Source organism: Zophobas morio, unplaced genomic scaffold, assembly GCF_036711695.1.
Source record: "Zophobas morio isolate AGI-343-1 ecotype UQ-CSIRO unplaced genomic scaffold, CSIRO_AGI_Zmor_V1 ptg000016l, whole genome shotgun sequence".
NCBI lineage: Eukaryota > Metazoa > Arthropoda > Insecta > Coleoptera > Tenebrionidae > Zophobas > Zophobas morio.
This window is the reverse complement of record NW_026972121.1, coordinates 4,714,593-4,730,452: the sequence shown is the minus strand read 5'-3', so window position 1 is coordinate 4,730,452 and position 15,860 is coordinate 4,714,593. Positions and strand designations below refer to the sequence as shown.

Here is a 15,860-nt window from a genome sequence, read left to right as displayed (position 1 = left end):
CCCGTTTAAGATTCTTGAAACATCTTAAAATCTCGAGTTCTTGTATTTGTTTTATTCTCTTTTAATTTCACTGTCCTCTGCATTCCAGCTACAACTTCATGTTCTCTTAGATTTGTCTATCTTCGTTTTGTCCCACTTTTCCACTCATGTCTTGCACTCTTTTTCTCATTATATGGATTTCCTTATATTTCTCTATAATCTTATTGCTTTTATTTTGTCCCGTTTAAGATTCTTGGAACATCATAAATTCTGAAGTTCTTGTGTTTGTTTTATTCTCTTTTAATTTCACTGTCCTCTGCATTCCAGCTTCCTGTTCTCTTAGATTTGTCTATCTTCGTTTTGTCCCACTTTTCCACTCATGTCTTGCACCCTTTTTCTCATTATATGGATTTCCTTATATTTCTCTATAATCTTAGTATTTTTATTTTGTCCCGTTTAAGACTCTTGAAACATCTTAAATTCTAGAGTTCTTGTGTTTGTTTTATTCTCTTTTAATTTCACTGTCCTCTGAATTCCAGCTACAACTTCCTGTTCTCTTAGATTTGTCTATCTTCTTTTTGTCCCACTTTTCCACTCAAGTTTTGCACTCTTTTTCTCATTATATGGATTTCCTTATATTTCTCCATAATCTTATTGTTTTTATTTTGTTCCGTTCAAGATTCTTGAAACATCTTAAATTCTCGAGTTCTTGTGTTTGTTTTATTCTCTTTTAATTTCACTGTCCTCTGCATTCCAGCTACAACTTCCTGTTCTCTTAAATCTGTCTATCTTCTTTTTGTCCCACTTTTCCACTCGTGTCTTGCACCCTTTTTCTCTTTATATGGATTTGCTTATATTTCTCTATGATCTTATTGTTTTCATTTTGTCCCGTTTAAGATTCTTGAAATATCTTAAATTCTAGTGTTTCTGTGTTTATTTTCTTCTCTTTTAACTTCACTGGCTTCTATACTCCAGCTTTAAGTTCCTGTTCTCTTAGATTTGTCTATCTTCATTTTGTCCCACTTTTACATTTATCTCTTGCTCCCTTCCATCTCTTTACATGGATTTTGTCTGCGTTGCCTTCACCTTTTAAATTTGTCCCATTTAAGATTCTTGCGACTATTTAAATTCTGGTGTTCTTTGTTTTCTTTTCTTTTAACTTCACTGTTTTGTCTATCTTCCTTTTGTCTCACTTTTCCAGTCATGTCTTGTACTCTTCTATCTTTCTAGATGGATTTCCTTATATTTCTGTATTGTCTTATTCTTTTAATTTTGTCCCATTTAAGATTTTTAAAACATCTAAATTCTTGTGTTAAGCTCCAAGCTGTCGTTCTGTTTTTTTTTTGTCCTACTTTTCCATTCATGTTTTACACTCCATCTATTACGTGGATTTCCTTATACTTTTCTATTGTCTCACTCTTTTAATATTGTCCCATTCTTTTAATATTGTCCCGTTCAAGATTCCTGAAGCATCTGAGCTTGTAGAGTTTCTTTGTTTGCTTTCTTCTCTTGACTTCACTGGCCTCTGTATTCCAACTCCAAGTTTCTGTTCTCATAGATTTGTCTATTTTTTGTTCCACTTTTCCATTCATGGCTTACACTCTTCTGTCTCTCTACATGGATTTCCTAATACTTCTGTATTGTCTTAATCTTTCGATTTTGTCCCGTTTAACATTCTTGAAACATCTTAAACTCTTGTATTTCTTTGTTTTCTTTACCTTTATCTTCTTTGGCATCCTGTATTCCAGCTCTAAGTTCTTGTTCTCTTAGATTTATCTATTTCCTTTTTGTCCTACTTTTCTATTCAAGTCTCACACTCCATTTTTTACATGGATTTCCCTACACTTCTCTATTGTCTTATTTTTTTAATATTGTCCCGTTTAAAATTCCTGGAGCTTCTCAAATTCTTGTGTTCCTTTGTTTGCTTTGTGTTCTTTTAACTTCACTGTCCTCTATATTCCAGGTTCAAGTTCCTGTTCTCTTAGATTTGTCTATCTTTATTTTGTCCCACTTTTACATTTATGTCTTGCTCCCTTCCATCTCTTTACATGGATTTTGTCTGCCTTGTCTTCATCTTTTAAATTTGTTCTATTTAAGATTCTTGCGACAATTTAAATTCTGGTGATCTTTGTTTTCTTCTCTTTTAACTTCACTGATTTGTCTATCTTCCTTTTGTCTCACTTTTCCATTCATGTCTTGTACTCTTCTATCTTTCTACATGGATTTCCTTATACTTCTGTATTGTCTTATTCTTTTAATTTTGTCCCATTTAAGATTCTTAAAACATCTAAATTCTTCTTTTCCTGTATCTTCTTTGGCCTCCATATTCCAGCTCTAAGTTCTCGTTCTGTTTTTTTTTTTGTCCTACTTTTCCATTCATGTTTTACACTCCATCTGTTACATGGATTTCCTTATAATTTTCTATTGTCTTATTCTTTTAATATTGTCCCGTTCAAGATTCCTGAAGCATCCGAGATTCTAGAGTTTCTTTGTTTGCTTTCTTCTCTTGACTTCACTGGCCTCTGTATTCTAGCTCTAAGTTCCTGTTCTCTCATAGATTTGTCTATTTTTTTGTTCCACTTTTCCATTCATATTTTACATTCTTTTATCTCTCTACATGGATTTCCTAATACTTCTGTATTGTCTTAATCTTTCGATTTTGTCCCGTTTACATTCTTGAAACATCTTAAATTCTTGTGTTTCTTTGTTTTCTTTATTTTTATGTTCTTTGGCATCCTGTATTCCAGCTCTAAGTTCTTGTACTCTTAGATTTATCTATTACCTTTTTGTTCTATTTTTCTATTCAAGTCTCACACTCCATCTTTTACATGGATTTCCCTACACTTTTCTATTGTTTTATTCTTTTAATATTGTCCCGTTTAAGATTCCTGGAGCATCTCAAATTCTAGTGTTCCTTTTTTTGCTTTCTTTTCTTTTAACTTTACTGTCCTCTATATTCCAGGTTCAAGTTCCTGTTCTCTTAGATTTGTCTATCTCTATTTTGTCTCACTTTTACATTTATGTTTTGCTCCCTTCCATGTCTTTACATGGATTTTGTCTGCCTTGCCTTCATCTTTTAAATTTGTCCCATTTAAGATTCTTGCGACAATTTAAATTATGGTGCATTAGATTTGTCTATCTTTTGTTTGTCCCACTTTTCCATTCATGTTTTAGATTTTTCAGCCTCTTCTGGTTTCCTTGAATTTGCCCTCTTTTTTTTCCTTTCTCTAGCGTTTGCAATCTAGCTCTAAGTTCCTGTTCTCTTAGATTTATCTATTTTCTTTTTGTCTCAGTTTTCCATCCATTTCTTAACTCTTGTATCTGCTACTCATGTTGTCCCTTTCAAAATTCTTCGAACATCTTAAATTCTGGTGTTCCTTTGTTTGACCTAGCCTCTGTATTCCAACTGTAAGTTTCTAAGTTACTGTTCTTGTTATAGATTTGTCTATCTTTTTTTTTGTCCCATTTTTCCATTCATGTTTTCACTCTTATATCTCTTATTCACTTTGTCCCGTTTAAGATTCTTGAAACATGTTAAATTTTTATGTTCCTGTATTTATTTTCTTTTCCTTTATTTCGTTTGGCCTCTGCATTCCAGCTTTCAAGTTCCTGTTCTCTTAGATTTGTTTGTTTTCTTTTTGTCATACTTTTTCATTCATGTTTTTCACTGGATGTCCCTATACTTATCTATTTTCTTATTCTTTTAATATTGTCCCGTTTAATATTCCTGAAGCATTTCAAATTCTGGTGTTCCTTTGTTTGCTTTCTTCTCTTTCAACTTCACTGACCTCTGTATTTCCGGTCTAAGTTCCTGATGCATTAGATTTGTCTATTTTTTGGTTGCCCCACTTTTTCATTCATGTTTTAGATTTTTCAGCCTCTTTAGACGTATTTGCTTATAGTTTTGTGTTGTCCCATTCTTTTAATTTTCCCCAGTTTAAGATTTTTGAAACATCTTAAATTCGGGTGTTCCTTGAATTTGCTCTCTTTTCTTTCCTTTCTCTAGCATTTGTATTCTAGCTCTAAGTTCCTGTCCTCTTAGATTTATCAATTTTCTTTTTGTCTCACTTTTCCATTCATGTTTTAACTCTTCTATCTGCTACTCATGTTGTCCCTTTCAAAATTCTTGGAACATCTTAAATTTTGGTGTTCCTAGCCTCTGTATTCCAACTGTAAGTTCCTGTTCTTGTTATAGATTTGTCTATCTTGTTTCTCTCCCGTTTAAGGTTCTTGAAACATCTTAAATTCTTATGTTCCTTTATTTGACCTGGGGTGGGATTTTGTTTCTACCGATACGATACGAAGCAATAAATGATAAGGACGAAAATATAAGTTTCAGATGCGAAAGAAAAAGACGACCACATTTTATCGGTACCGATATTTTATCGTTATAGAAATAAAATCCCACCCCTGGTCTCTGTATTCCAGCTCAAAGTTTCTAAGTTCCCATCCTCTTATAGATTTGTCTTTCTTCTTTTTGTCCCACTTTTCCATTCATGTCTTGACTCTTCTGTCTCCTATTCATTTTGTCCCGTTTAAGATTCGTGAAACACCTTAATTTCTGGGGTTCCTTGTTTGACCTGACCTGGCCTGACCTGACCTGACCTGACCTGGCCTGACCTGACCTGATCTGGCCTCAGTATTCCAGCTCTAAAAATTTCTGTTCTTTTCTTCCTCTCTTACAGTGTGTCTTTTTAGGTTCATTTTCATATCCTTCTGCTGTTTTTTGTGTTTTCTGTTCCATTGTCAGTTTGTCTTCGTTGTATTTAATCTCGTTCCCTTTTCCAGGAGCACATCCGCATCCACAGCGGCGAGAAGCCCTTCGAGTGCCCGAACTGCGGCAAGCGCTTCTCCCACTCGGGCTCGTACTCTAGTCACATGACCTCAAAGAAATGCCTCGTGATGAACCTCAAGCTCGGGCGCACCCGCGCCCCCTCCAACGCGAGCTCGCTCCTCGACAAGAGCGCCCCGCCGCAGAGCCGCCCCCTCAAGCGCTCCAACATCAGCCCGATCAACAACAACCTCGCGACCAGCCCCAACCACAACTCGTACCTCCCCATCCTGCCCAAGTACTCGGAGGCGGCAGCCGCCTTCCTGCAGTCGTCGTCCTTGCCGCCGTTCTACCTCGCCCCGCCCAATTTACCCATCACCCCCTACTCCATGCCCAGCCTGGGCCACATCTTCGAGCAGCTGCAAAGCAGCGCGTCGCCGCTGCGGGCGCCGGTGCTCGAGGGCGGCGGCGACGAGTTCGCCGCCCGCCGCACGCCCGTCAAGGAGGAGGCCGAGGAGGCGGCCAAGTCGAACGCGTCCAGCTGCGGCGAGCTGGTGATGGACGAGGACGCGGAGGAGGCGCGCGAGGAGAAGGACGAGGCCGCCCCGAGCGGGGACTTGGAGGCGGTAAAGCGAATCTTGGAGACTGTCAACGCAACCGTTACGAAACAGTTATTGCAGGCCAACATTCACAAGTTCTCGTCGGAGTCGTCGAGCGACTGCCAGAGTGTGGCGTCGGCGCACTCGCCGAAGCGGGAGTGCGCCTCGTGCGCGGCCTGCGGCAAGAGCTTCGACGGCGCGGCGTCGATGGAGGAGCACGAGTGCGAGAAGAGCGAGGGGCTGGCGGCGAAGCTGGAGGACATCGTCACGGTGAAGGAGGAGGCAGAGGAGCACGAGGAGAAGATGCGGCCGGAGGACGACGAGATGGACTGTGAGTCGGTCACGACCACGGACCACGTCTCCGAAGACGGCAGAAAAGTGCGCGTGCGCTCGCTCATCTCCGACGAGCAGCTGAAAGTCTTGAAGGACCACTACAAGATGAACCCGAGGCCGAAGCGCGAGGATTTAGAGAAAATCGCGGAGACGATAGGGTTTCCGGTGAGGGTGGTGCAAGTGTGGTTCCAGAACACCCGAGCTAGAGATAGACGCGAAGGGAGGTTGATCCAGGTACCCTACAGTCCGGCGTTGAGATACCCTCTGGTGCCTTCGACCCAATCACTCAACCACAAAATGATCTCGTCTTTGAGTATCTCGCCTCAGTACATTTCCGAGCAGCCCTTGGACCTTTCCACGAAGAAAGGTCCTCCTTCCATTGATTCCTCTCCGACGAGCTCGCCGCGAAGACCCACTTCGGTTAACCAGTACCCGGACACCGGCGAAGAGGTGGTGAACCTGAGTCGGAAGTCCTCGCGAAGTCCCACCCCGTACGTCTATCCTCACTACCAGAATTCTAACTCGTCCGAGCCGAGACAGTCGCCTTCACCCATCGACTTCAACAACAGCAGCCGCCTGGCCCAGATCCTCGCACAACCAGCCCACAAACTGACCATACCGGGAATGGGACTAGTGCCCATGGAGCAGTTAATGCAACTAGGAGCGACAGATCTACCGAGCTTGTCCCAACTGATCAGCAATCGCTTGAGTAGTTTGAGCCCGAATTCGAAGAAGAGTGTGTGGAACGAGCGCGAATTGGGGGAGGGGTTTTCGGATGCGGATGACCTAGCGAAGAGGAACAAGGTGTCGCAGTACGTGCTGAAGAGTCTGGGGAGTCCGGTGTTGGGCAACCAAGAGGTGGAAGTCGAGGGGCAGTTCAGCTGCGACCAATGTGATAAATCGTTTTCCAAGCAGAGCTCGTTGGCGAGACACAAGTATGAGCATTCAGGTGAGGAAAGGGTTTTTCGTCCGCAAACAGGGACCGATGGGACTAAGGAAATCGGGAATACTCCAGAATTTTCATATACTAGTCCCATCCGCCCCTAATCACGGAATTAGAGATTATTTCAAAGTACTTCAAAAACTAGACACAAAGGGTACCCGAGATTCTTTCCAACTACATACTTTAAAAACAAAGGGCTCCCTGAGACTCTTTAATTTACTTCAAAAGCTAGACACAAGTGGTCCTCTAGATTCTTTCAAACTACTTCGAAAACAAAACAAAAAGGGTCCCCGAGATTCTTTCAACTTCTTCACAAACAAAACAAAAGGAACCCTGAGATTCTTTCAAACTGCTTCAAAAATCAGACACAAAGAATACCCGAGATTCTTTCCAACTACTTTAAAAACAACAGGGGTCTCCGAGACTCTTTAATTTACTTCAAAAATCAGCCACAAAGGGTACCTGAGATTCTTTTTTTTCCAACTACTTTAAATACAAAAGGGGTCTTCGAGACTCTTTAATTTACTTCAAAAATTAGACACAATTGGTCCCGGAGATTCTTTCAACTTCTTCACAAACAAAACAAAAGGAGCCCTGAGATTCTTTCCAACTACTTTAAATACAAAAGGAGTCTTCGAGACTCTTTCATTTACTTCAAAAATTAGACACAATTGGTCCTCGAGATTCTTTTAACTTCTTCACAAACAAAACAAAAGGAACCCTGAGATTCTTTCAAACTGCTTCAAAAATCAGACACAAAGAATATCCGAGATTCTTTCCAACTACTTTAAAAACAACAGGGGTCTCCGAGACTCTTTAATTTACTTCAAAAATCAGCCACAAAGGGTACCCGAGATTCTTTTTTTCAACTACTTTAAAAACAAAAGGGGTCTCCGAGACTCTTTAATTTACTTCAAAAACAAAACAAAAGGGGTCCCCGAGATTCTTTCAACTTCTTCACAAACAAAACAAAAGGAGCCCTGAGATTCTTTCCAACTACTTTAAATACAAAAGGGGTCTTCGAGACTCTTTAATTTACTTTAAAAATTAGACACAATTGGTCCCCGAGATTCTTTCAACTTCTTCACAAACAAACCAATGGAACCCTGAGATTCTTTCAAACTGCTTCAAAAATCAGACACAAAGAATACCCGAGATTCTTTCCAAGTACTTTAAAAATAAACGGGGTCCCCGAGACTCTTTAATTTACTTCAAAAATTAGACACAAATGTTCCCGGAGATTCTTTCAACTTCTTCACAAACCAAACAAAAGCAGCCCTGAGATTCTTTCAAACTGCTTCAAAAATCAGACACAAAGGGTACGCGAGATTCTTTCCAAATACTTTAAATATAAAAGGGGTCTTTGAGACTCTTTAATTTACTAAAAAAATTAGACACAAGTTCTCCCCGAGATTCTTTCAACTTTTTCACAAATAAAAAAAAGGAGCCCTGAGATTCTTTCAAACTGCTTCAAAAATCAGACACAAAGAATACCCGAGATTCTTTCCAACTACTTTAAAAACAACAGGGGTCTCCGAGACTCTTTAATTTACTTCAAAAATCAGCCACAAAGGGTACCCGAGATTCTTTTTTTCCAACTACTTTAAAAACAAAAGGGGTCTCCGAGACTTTTTAATTTACTTCAAAAACAAAACAAAAGGGGTCCCCGAGATTCTTTCAACTTCTTCACAAACAAAACAAAAGGAGCCCTGAGATTCTTTCCAACTACTTTAAATACAAAAGGGGTCTTCGAGACTCTTTAATTTACTTCAAAAATTAGACACAATTGGTCCCCGAGATTCTTTCAACTTCTTCACAAACAAACCAAAGGAACCCTGAGATTCTTTTAAACTGCTTCAAAAATCAGACACAAAGAACACCCGAGATTCTTTCCAAGTACTTTAAAAATAAACGGGGTCCCCGAGACTCTTTAATTTACTTCAAAAATTAGACACAAATGTTCCCGGAGATTCTTTCAACTTCTTCACAAACAAAACAAAAGGAGCCCTGAGATTCTTTCAAACTGCTTCAAAAATCAGACACAAAGGGTACCCGAGCTTCTTTCCAAATACTTTAAATACAAAAGGGGTCTTTGAGACTCTTTAATTTACTAAAAAAATTAGACACAAGTTCTCCCCGAGATTCTTTCAACTTCTTCACAAATAAAAAAAAGGAACCCTGAGATTCTTTCAAACTACTTCAAAAATCAGACACAAAAGGTATCCGAGACTCTTTAATTTACTTCAAAAACTAGACACAAGTGGTTCTCGACATTATTTCAACTTCTTCACAAACCAAACAAAAGCAGCCCTGAGATTCTTTCAAACCACTTCAAAAATCAGACACAAAGGGTACCCAAGATTCTTTCCAACTACTTTAAAAACAAAAGGGGTCCCCGAGACTCTTTAATTTACTTCAAAAACTAGACACAAGTGGTCCTCGAGATTCTTTCAACTTCTTCACAAACCAAACAAAAGCAGCCCTGAGATTCTTTCAAACTGCTTCAAAAATCAGACACAAAGGGTACCCGAGATTCTTTCCAACTACTTTAAAAACAAAAGGGGTCCCCGAGATTCTTTCAACTTCTTCACAATCAAAACAAAAGGAGCCCTGAGATTCTTTCAAACTACTTCAAAAATCAGACACAAAAGGTACCCGAGACTCTTTAATTTACTTCAAAAACTAGACACAAGTGGTCCTCGAGATTCTTTCAACTTCTTCACAAACCAAACACAAGCAGCCCTGAGATTCTTTCAAACCACTTCAAAAATCAGTCACAAAGGGTACCCGAGATTCTTTCCAACAACTTTAAAAACAAAAGGGGTCCCAGAGACTCTTTAATTTACTTCAAAAACTAGACACAAGTGGTCCCCGAGATTCTTTCAACTTCTTCACAAACAAAACAAAAGGAGTACTGAGATTCTTTCAAACTGCTTAAAAAATCAGACACAAAGGGTACCCGAGATTCTTTCCAACTACTTTAAAAACAAAAGGGGTCCCCGTGACTCTTTAATTTACTTCAAAAACAAAACATCACGGGCAAGGGCGAATGGGACGATTTGGAAGAAGGGAAGTTTATGTACTTCAGCAGTTCCCTTGGTTGCTGTCCAAAGAATGTAACTGTGTAGCTTGTGCTGATGGTTTCGTTTTTTGCAGGGCAGCGTCCCCACAAGTGCGACGAGTGCCCTAAGGCCTTCAAGCACAAGCACCATCTGACCGAGCACAAGCGTCTTCACAGCGGAGAGAAGCCGTTTCAGTGCGTGAAATGCCTGAAGAGGTTCTCGCACTCGGGTTCCTACAGCCAGCACATGAACCACCGGTACTCCTACTGCAAGCCGTACAGAGAGTAAAGGTGGCTGGGCCCGCACCAGTACTTAGAGTGACGGTACTAATACTCCAAAGGAACTTGCCAAACGCGTAACTTGAGCCAAATGTAAATAGTATTTAAAAAAGAACAGAGTTTATATAAAGAAATATTTATGAAGCTAAGATGAGGAAGCCAGCAGTTTTTCATATTCGGTCGGCAATGGTCTAAGAAACCTCCAGTGTGCAATTTGAGATATTTATTTTCGTAAGGCACGTTTCCTAGAACAGTTGCCGCGGCAATTCTTTTCCATTGTATTTCGAGGTTTTAATTAAACTGTCTGTTTTTGTTGTTGATGCGTGTCTCTGCGTTTAAATTTAGCATGTAAATAAATTGTCTGGTACCTGTATAATAATACTCAGTATACAGTCTAGCAGTGCCAGAGGAATCAACTGTCTTCCACCACTCTGAATTCCGGTGGTGTAACAGCAGGCGAGGGGGCACCAGGGCAATGTTCGAGATGTTATTACGTGCAATTCGAGTATACAGGGTGGGTGGGTTCGCCCATCCTGCGTTCAAAGCCATTAGTTACCATTGATTAGTCAGGTGTATATTTTCGAAGCGTTCATTGTGATTGGAAATTTAAGATATTATTTTTTTATTAATTGCCGATTGTAGATATGTAACATAAAATCTTGCTTTATAAGTGCCATACACCAACGAATTGTATAGCCTTTGTGTGATTGTAGATATTTGGTTTCGAAACATCGATATTATAATAGTTGATAAGGTGTTCGTTAGAACGTTCGTAACCTGCCTTTAGTTCATAAACAGTACAATAAGGGCGGTCAGCAGCCACTCATTCGAGGTGTTTACATGACAATACGTAGTGCTGATAGATTTTCAACAATACAATGAACAAATGGTGCAACTCGTTACTCACTAACTTTTATAAGCATTTAATTAAGGACCTAACGATAAGTTGATACAAAAACGGTGATTCAGTTACCCAATTTAGAGTACTTTAAATAAACGATGCAGAGTTAAGTATAATAATGAAATCATTCCAAATTATGTACCTAATATAATTATTATTTCCAGCGTGTGAGCTAATGTATAAGATTTGTTGACAATAATGTAGCCATTTGATATAAACCTATTTACTTAGTACTGCTAATGTTAATTGATAAAGTAGCATTTATTATAAAAGAAATCTCAAGGTATGTGAGACTTTTTCGAATATTAAAATATGTATACAATATATATAACATTAAAGGAATATAAATTTTAATAATTACTTAAGATATTCTATGAATTTCTGTGTATAGGTATTTCTGTAAATATTGAATGTTTACTTCTACTTTACTCCTCCTGTCTCTCTCGATCCTTATTTCTACTCACTGCATGCCTGACTTACGCTAGAATCTAACCTAAACTCTCTTTAGTTACTTTTATTATCCATTCTATTGTATCTTTAGTTATTTTGTTTGCATTTTATCATTGTTGTGTGTATTTTTTTGTTAACTTGTATTTTTTTACCATGACGTGGCTAGTATAACCAAAGATTTTGTAACATATGCCATATAGTTTTATGTATATTTTCTTTGTTTCATTTCTATGTCCAGTTTATCTAACATTAATTTTGTTATATTATATTTTTTTACTTTATAGATTGTCTTGTAAAAATGGTGATTATAAAGTATGTCTGTGTAAATTCTATTATGAAAAGTTGGAAATTGTATTTTACTCGATACAAATAAACTATAAATTACCAAAACCAGTCTTTTATTTATCTTAAATGAAAAATAGGTGTGTAGGCAACCAACAATGCACGTTAATTACGAATCGGCGTACAATCCAGAGTCGAAGAAATCCCTCACCAAAACGCCAACTTCGTATGGAAATAACCTGGTAAATTTAACCAAATGTAGTAAATATTTTGGTACTGTAACAAGTACCTCGTTGGTTCTTTGTGCTTTCATGACCGCTTTGGCCACATCCGCCGGGTTCAACATCGCCATTACACTAGAAAACTTAATTTTTGGTTTTTTACACAAAGCCGTGTCTGTGACATAGGGGCACACCGTCGTAAACCCAACATTGTAAACCTTCTCGAGTCTTAATTCCTGCTGTAGAGCTTCCATCAGCGCCACCACGGCAAACTTGGTACTACAATACGGCACTACGTATTCCGAACCCATCAGTCCAGCTATGGAAGATATAGCAACTATGTGACCATGGTGGTTCTTTTTCATGTCAGGCAGAAACGCTTGTATCGTCTAAATCACAAAAATAGAGACGGTCACACTATAACGTATTAATTACCCAATGGTGGGCCAAAACATTCAGAGCAAAAATTCGTTCAATGTCCTCTTGGGTGTGGTCGAGTAGAGTCTTGGCCGGCATGATTCCAGCGTTATTGACCAAAATCGTCACTGTTCCAACTTCTTGTTGTACCTTCTTAGCAACTTCAAACACTTGTTCTCTTTTGGTAACGTCACAACTGAAAATTTGGCGATTTTAGTGAAAAGAACGAATTGGAATTGGAATCTTACTGGTAAGCATAGGCTTTGTAGCCCCTTTGGTTTATCTCTGAAACGGTTTCTTGGTTAGTTTTGGTGTTAACGTCCCAGGCCACCACCGTTGCACCTTCAGATGCATACAAAACCGCCAACTCCTTGCCTATTCCATGTCCAGCCCCAGTGACCTGAAAGAGTGTCTATTTAAACGATTTTTGAGGGTGAAAATTTACCAAAACGATTTCTCCTTTCACTGGTTTCAGCTGCACTGGTACGACTTTACGGTACGCAGCTTTCCCTAAAGCAAAAACGAATTTTATCCACAAGAGACAAATGTCTTTGACGGTGCTAGCGATATCGGCCATGGTACGATACCAAGTGGATTTTTACGCCACTCACTTTACATACAAAAAGTGTTTACTAATCTAAATTTCATAAAGGTCAGGAAAAGGGGCCCCGGTTTTGAATAAATGCATTTTTGACGTTGGTAGCCTAGGTATTTAGACAAGAAAACGATTAATTTAGCAAATTGGAATTTAGGCAACACACAATACGTCCGTCAGGTTTTCGGGGACAACAAAGTCACATTCTTTACAATAAATAGTTTATTAAAACAATAATACAGTGTTTACGTCTATGTACATGAGTTAGGCACAATAGCAAGACGACGTGAATAAGAATTTCTAACAACAAAAGCAGTGCAAAAGTAATAATTTTATACCTTGCCAAGGTGAAAACAATACAATAAACATAAATAAAATAACAATACTTAAAGCTACGTTAATGTACACACACTAAATATATGGCTCTGACCAGTACTTAATAACACCTGTGCTGTGCCTTTCCAACACATTCCCTTTATTCACTTTGGACCTAAACTTGATATCCTTAGGTTTGAGCATACTTTTGTGGTTACTCAAAAGCCTCGACGGTGTCAAAATCGACTTAGAACTCAACCCGGTACACTCCAGGAAGTGTTCATACGTCGGCTCGTTGCTCTTCGCCTGATTCTCCCTCAACTGCTCACTCGCCATCTTGTTCTTCTGCATCTCCAACTGTCTTTTTAACATCTCCACAGAACTCACGTTCAAATTCGGCACCATGTCGTTCGTCGCCCGAATCAACTCAACTCGGGTCGAATTCGGCTTCTTCTCCTCGAGAGTGATGGTATCCGACTTGACTTCCTCTTCACTGATATCGGGAATATCACTCACACTATACTCCTCGATCTCGCAGTCGTCCAACTTGAACTCCTCGAAATTCTGACTCAAATCAAACTTGTCAAACTGACTCTCATTCTTGGGTTTATCTAAGTTTTGTAGGTTTTCAAAACTCGAAAACGCCCGCTTCTCTGGTTTCTTGTTGATTTCGGAGATTAGTTGGTTGTTGAAGCCTGAAATGAGGCTGGAGACGGACGTCCCCATGACGATGGAGCGTCGGTTGGGCTCGAATTTGCTGGTTTTGAGTTTGAGGATCTGGGAGTTGTTTTTGACGTAGTTGTCGTGGCTGATTCTCTCTTCTTGTTGCTCGGTTTCATCCGGGATGATGATCTCGGATACTTGGGGTAACTTTGGTATTTCGGGTTCGTTCTTTTTAGGTGAGTCGGACTTAATCGGGGTTTGTTTGGCTAGTTGGATGTTGAGTTTCTCCACGCATTTTTTTACGACGAGATTGGGGGAGGAGTCGGTTCCTACTGGGTCGTAGTCGGGTTCTGGTGACCGCTTTTTCGCGCGTTCTAGTTTGCTGATGACGTCTTGACCCATGGGGGGGTTAATCTCGGCGATCACGTTAATCTTTCGGAAGGAGACGTTCTTAGTGGGGAGGTTTAACTCAGAAATCGAACAATAATCAGGTTCTGATTCTACAGTGTCACTATCTTTTGATTTCGTCCCAGTTTGGAGTTTGTATTTCATCACTAGGTTCGCGGGTTTGGGTGGGAGAGCTGGAGGGACTCTCAGAATTTTCATCCGACGAACTGGAGCATCTTTGCCTTCTTCGGTTTTCTGATCAAGGTCGACGTAGAAGTGATCCGGACTTTTCAACACTCCGCTCTTTTTAGTTTTCTCAGGACTAGGGGGAGAGAACGTTTCGCTACACTTGCTCAAGATTTGTTCGTAGTCGTTGCTGTAGATACTCTGCGGGGTTTCGTAGAAGTTCGGGACCTTCTGGATCGGAGTTTCGTAGTAGCCGTGAGAGTTAGTGTCTTGAGTGTTTTCCAAGACGTTCTCTTTCGTCAGTGGGGTGTTCACTAGTTTCTCTTCCTCGTCACTAAACTTGACTTTCTTATTTTTTAAAGATTTTCGTTCCGGGTTCGGGGTTTTCGGGGGAGAGTTCATCGAGTCGTTGATGTTTTGCAGAAGAATTTGGTTCATGCACTCTAGAACCGGGTTATTTCTGTAAATGTCGCGTTGCTCGTCGTCTTCTTGGTCACTCGCGCTGGCGTACCAGTTGTCATTGGTCTCTCCATCCCCCTCAAAAACGGGGATCGAGTCAGTAATTTTCGATTTACTTTCGGCGTCCTTTTTGTCAATTAGAACGTCATTCTTAGCTTCGGCTTGGTTGTTGATAACGGTACTGTTACACTCAGACGCGCTTAAATTCGAACTCGAGTCATTTTCTTTACCGTCGAGTCCGTTCTGCTTAAATATGTTTTCAATGCTTTCAGACACCACGTTGATCTTGTCTGTGATAATCTCACTCGACAGCGACTCCAAATTATCGTAGTCGTTGCTCGTGTTGTCCTCATTCGAACTCAAGTTGTCATTTCTGAGCTTCAACACCTCGAAGTACGTCCCCACACTCTTCCTGTGTTGGAACTTCTTCGCCCTCCTCCCCAACGAATCCTTCCCTTTATTCTTCAAATAAATCTTCCCCTCGGAATCCTTGTCGTTGTCAAAACTTTTTTCAGAAATCGTCGCGTAAATATCGCTACTGCTGTCAAGCGACTCGAAGTTCGAACTCTGGTAGTCCGTCACGACGTACTCCGAACTGCTATCCAGACTCTCCAAGTTCGAGCTAGGGCTATAATACTGGTTACAACTCTTGCAATACTGATTGGAAATGAGCTTCTTGATCTCGTTGCTTTGCTTGCTGATGATGTGGTCCTTCTCCTTGAGCTGGTGACTGATAAACTTCTGTTCTTGCTTCAACCGCGCCTCGAAGATGATTAAAGCCCGGAGTACTTTGGTGAGCTGGTCGTTGCGTAAGGCCTTCTCGGACTGGTACTGCTGCTCTTTTTGCTGCAGCCGTCTGGTGTACTCGGTCACCAGCTGGCGGCACCGGCGCGTCTGGACCTTGAGGGCCTTCTGGACCATCTCCAGCTCGCCGCGGATCGTGGAGATCTCGGCTTCGGTGGTCGCCATCTGGAAACGAGGAATCAGTCAAAAGTGTGTCATTTATATTAACAACAGTC

General features: G+C 40.2%; 3 protein-coding genes across 10 annotated transcripts in view; 1 reads left to right on the top strand and 2 right to left on the bottom strand.

Annotated features, from left to right (window-relative positions):
• Positions 1 to 11,633, top strand: part of LOC135129625 (zinc finger protein 1) — a 794,849-nt gene extending 783,216 nt beyond the window's left edge. For 6 of the 8 annotated variants that reach the window (XM_064056834.1, XM_064056829.1, XM_064056835.1 and 3 more), the window contains 2 exons: positions 4,768 to 6,631; positions 9,782 to 11,633. In XM_064056834.1, coding sequence (XP_063912904.1) covers positions 4,768 to 6,631; positions 9,782 to 9,975 — 2,058 coding nt within the window. In that variant the 3' untranslated portion in view covers positions 9,976 to 11,633. The remainder of the gene's footprint in view (positions 1 to 4,767; positions 6,632 to 9,781) is intronic. The other 2 variants (XM_064056833.1, XM_064056837.1) reach the window with 2 other exon arrangements.
• Positions 11,634 to 11,767: 134 nt separating this feature from the next.
• On the bottom strand, positions 11,768 to 12,813 carry LOC135129395 (short-chain dehydrogenase/reductase family 16C member 6-like). The gene is made up of 4 exons (XM_064056543.1): positions 12,682 to 12,813; positions 12,485 to 12,636; positions 12,255 to 12,432; positions 11,768 to 12,208 (listed from the first exon to the last, which is right to left on the bottom strand). The coding sequence occupies exons 1-4, from the start codon at positions 12,811 to 12,813 to the stop codon at positions 11,768 to 11,770; spliced, it is 903 nt and encodes a 300-aa protein (XP_063912613.1).
• Positions 12,814 to 13,035: 222 nt separating this feature from the next.
• The window catches only part of LOC135129613 (uncharacterized), a 40,628-nt gene continuing 37,803 nt past the window's right edge, over positions 13,036 to 15,860 (bottom strand). Inside the window, exon 2 of the mRNA XM_064056812.1 lies at positions 13,036 to 15,810. Coding sequence (XP_063912882.1) covers positions 13,243 to 15,810 — 2,568 coding nt within the window. The 3' untranslated portion in view covers positions 13,036 to 13,242. The remainder of the gene's footprint in view (positions 15,811 to 15,860) is intronic.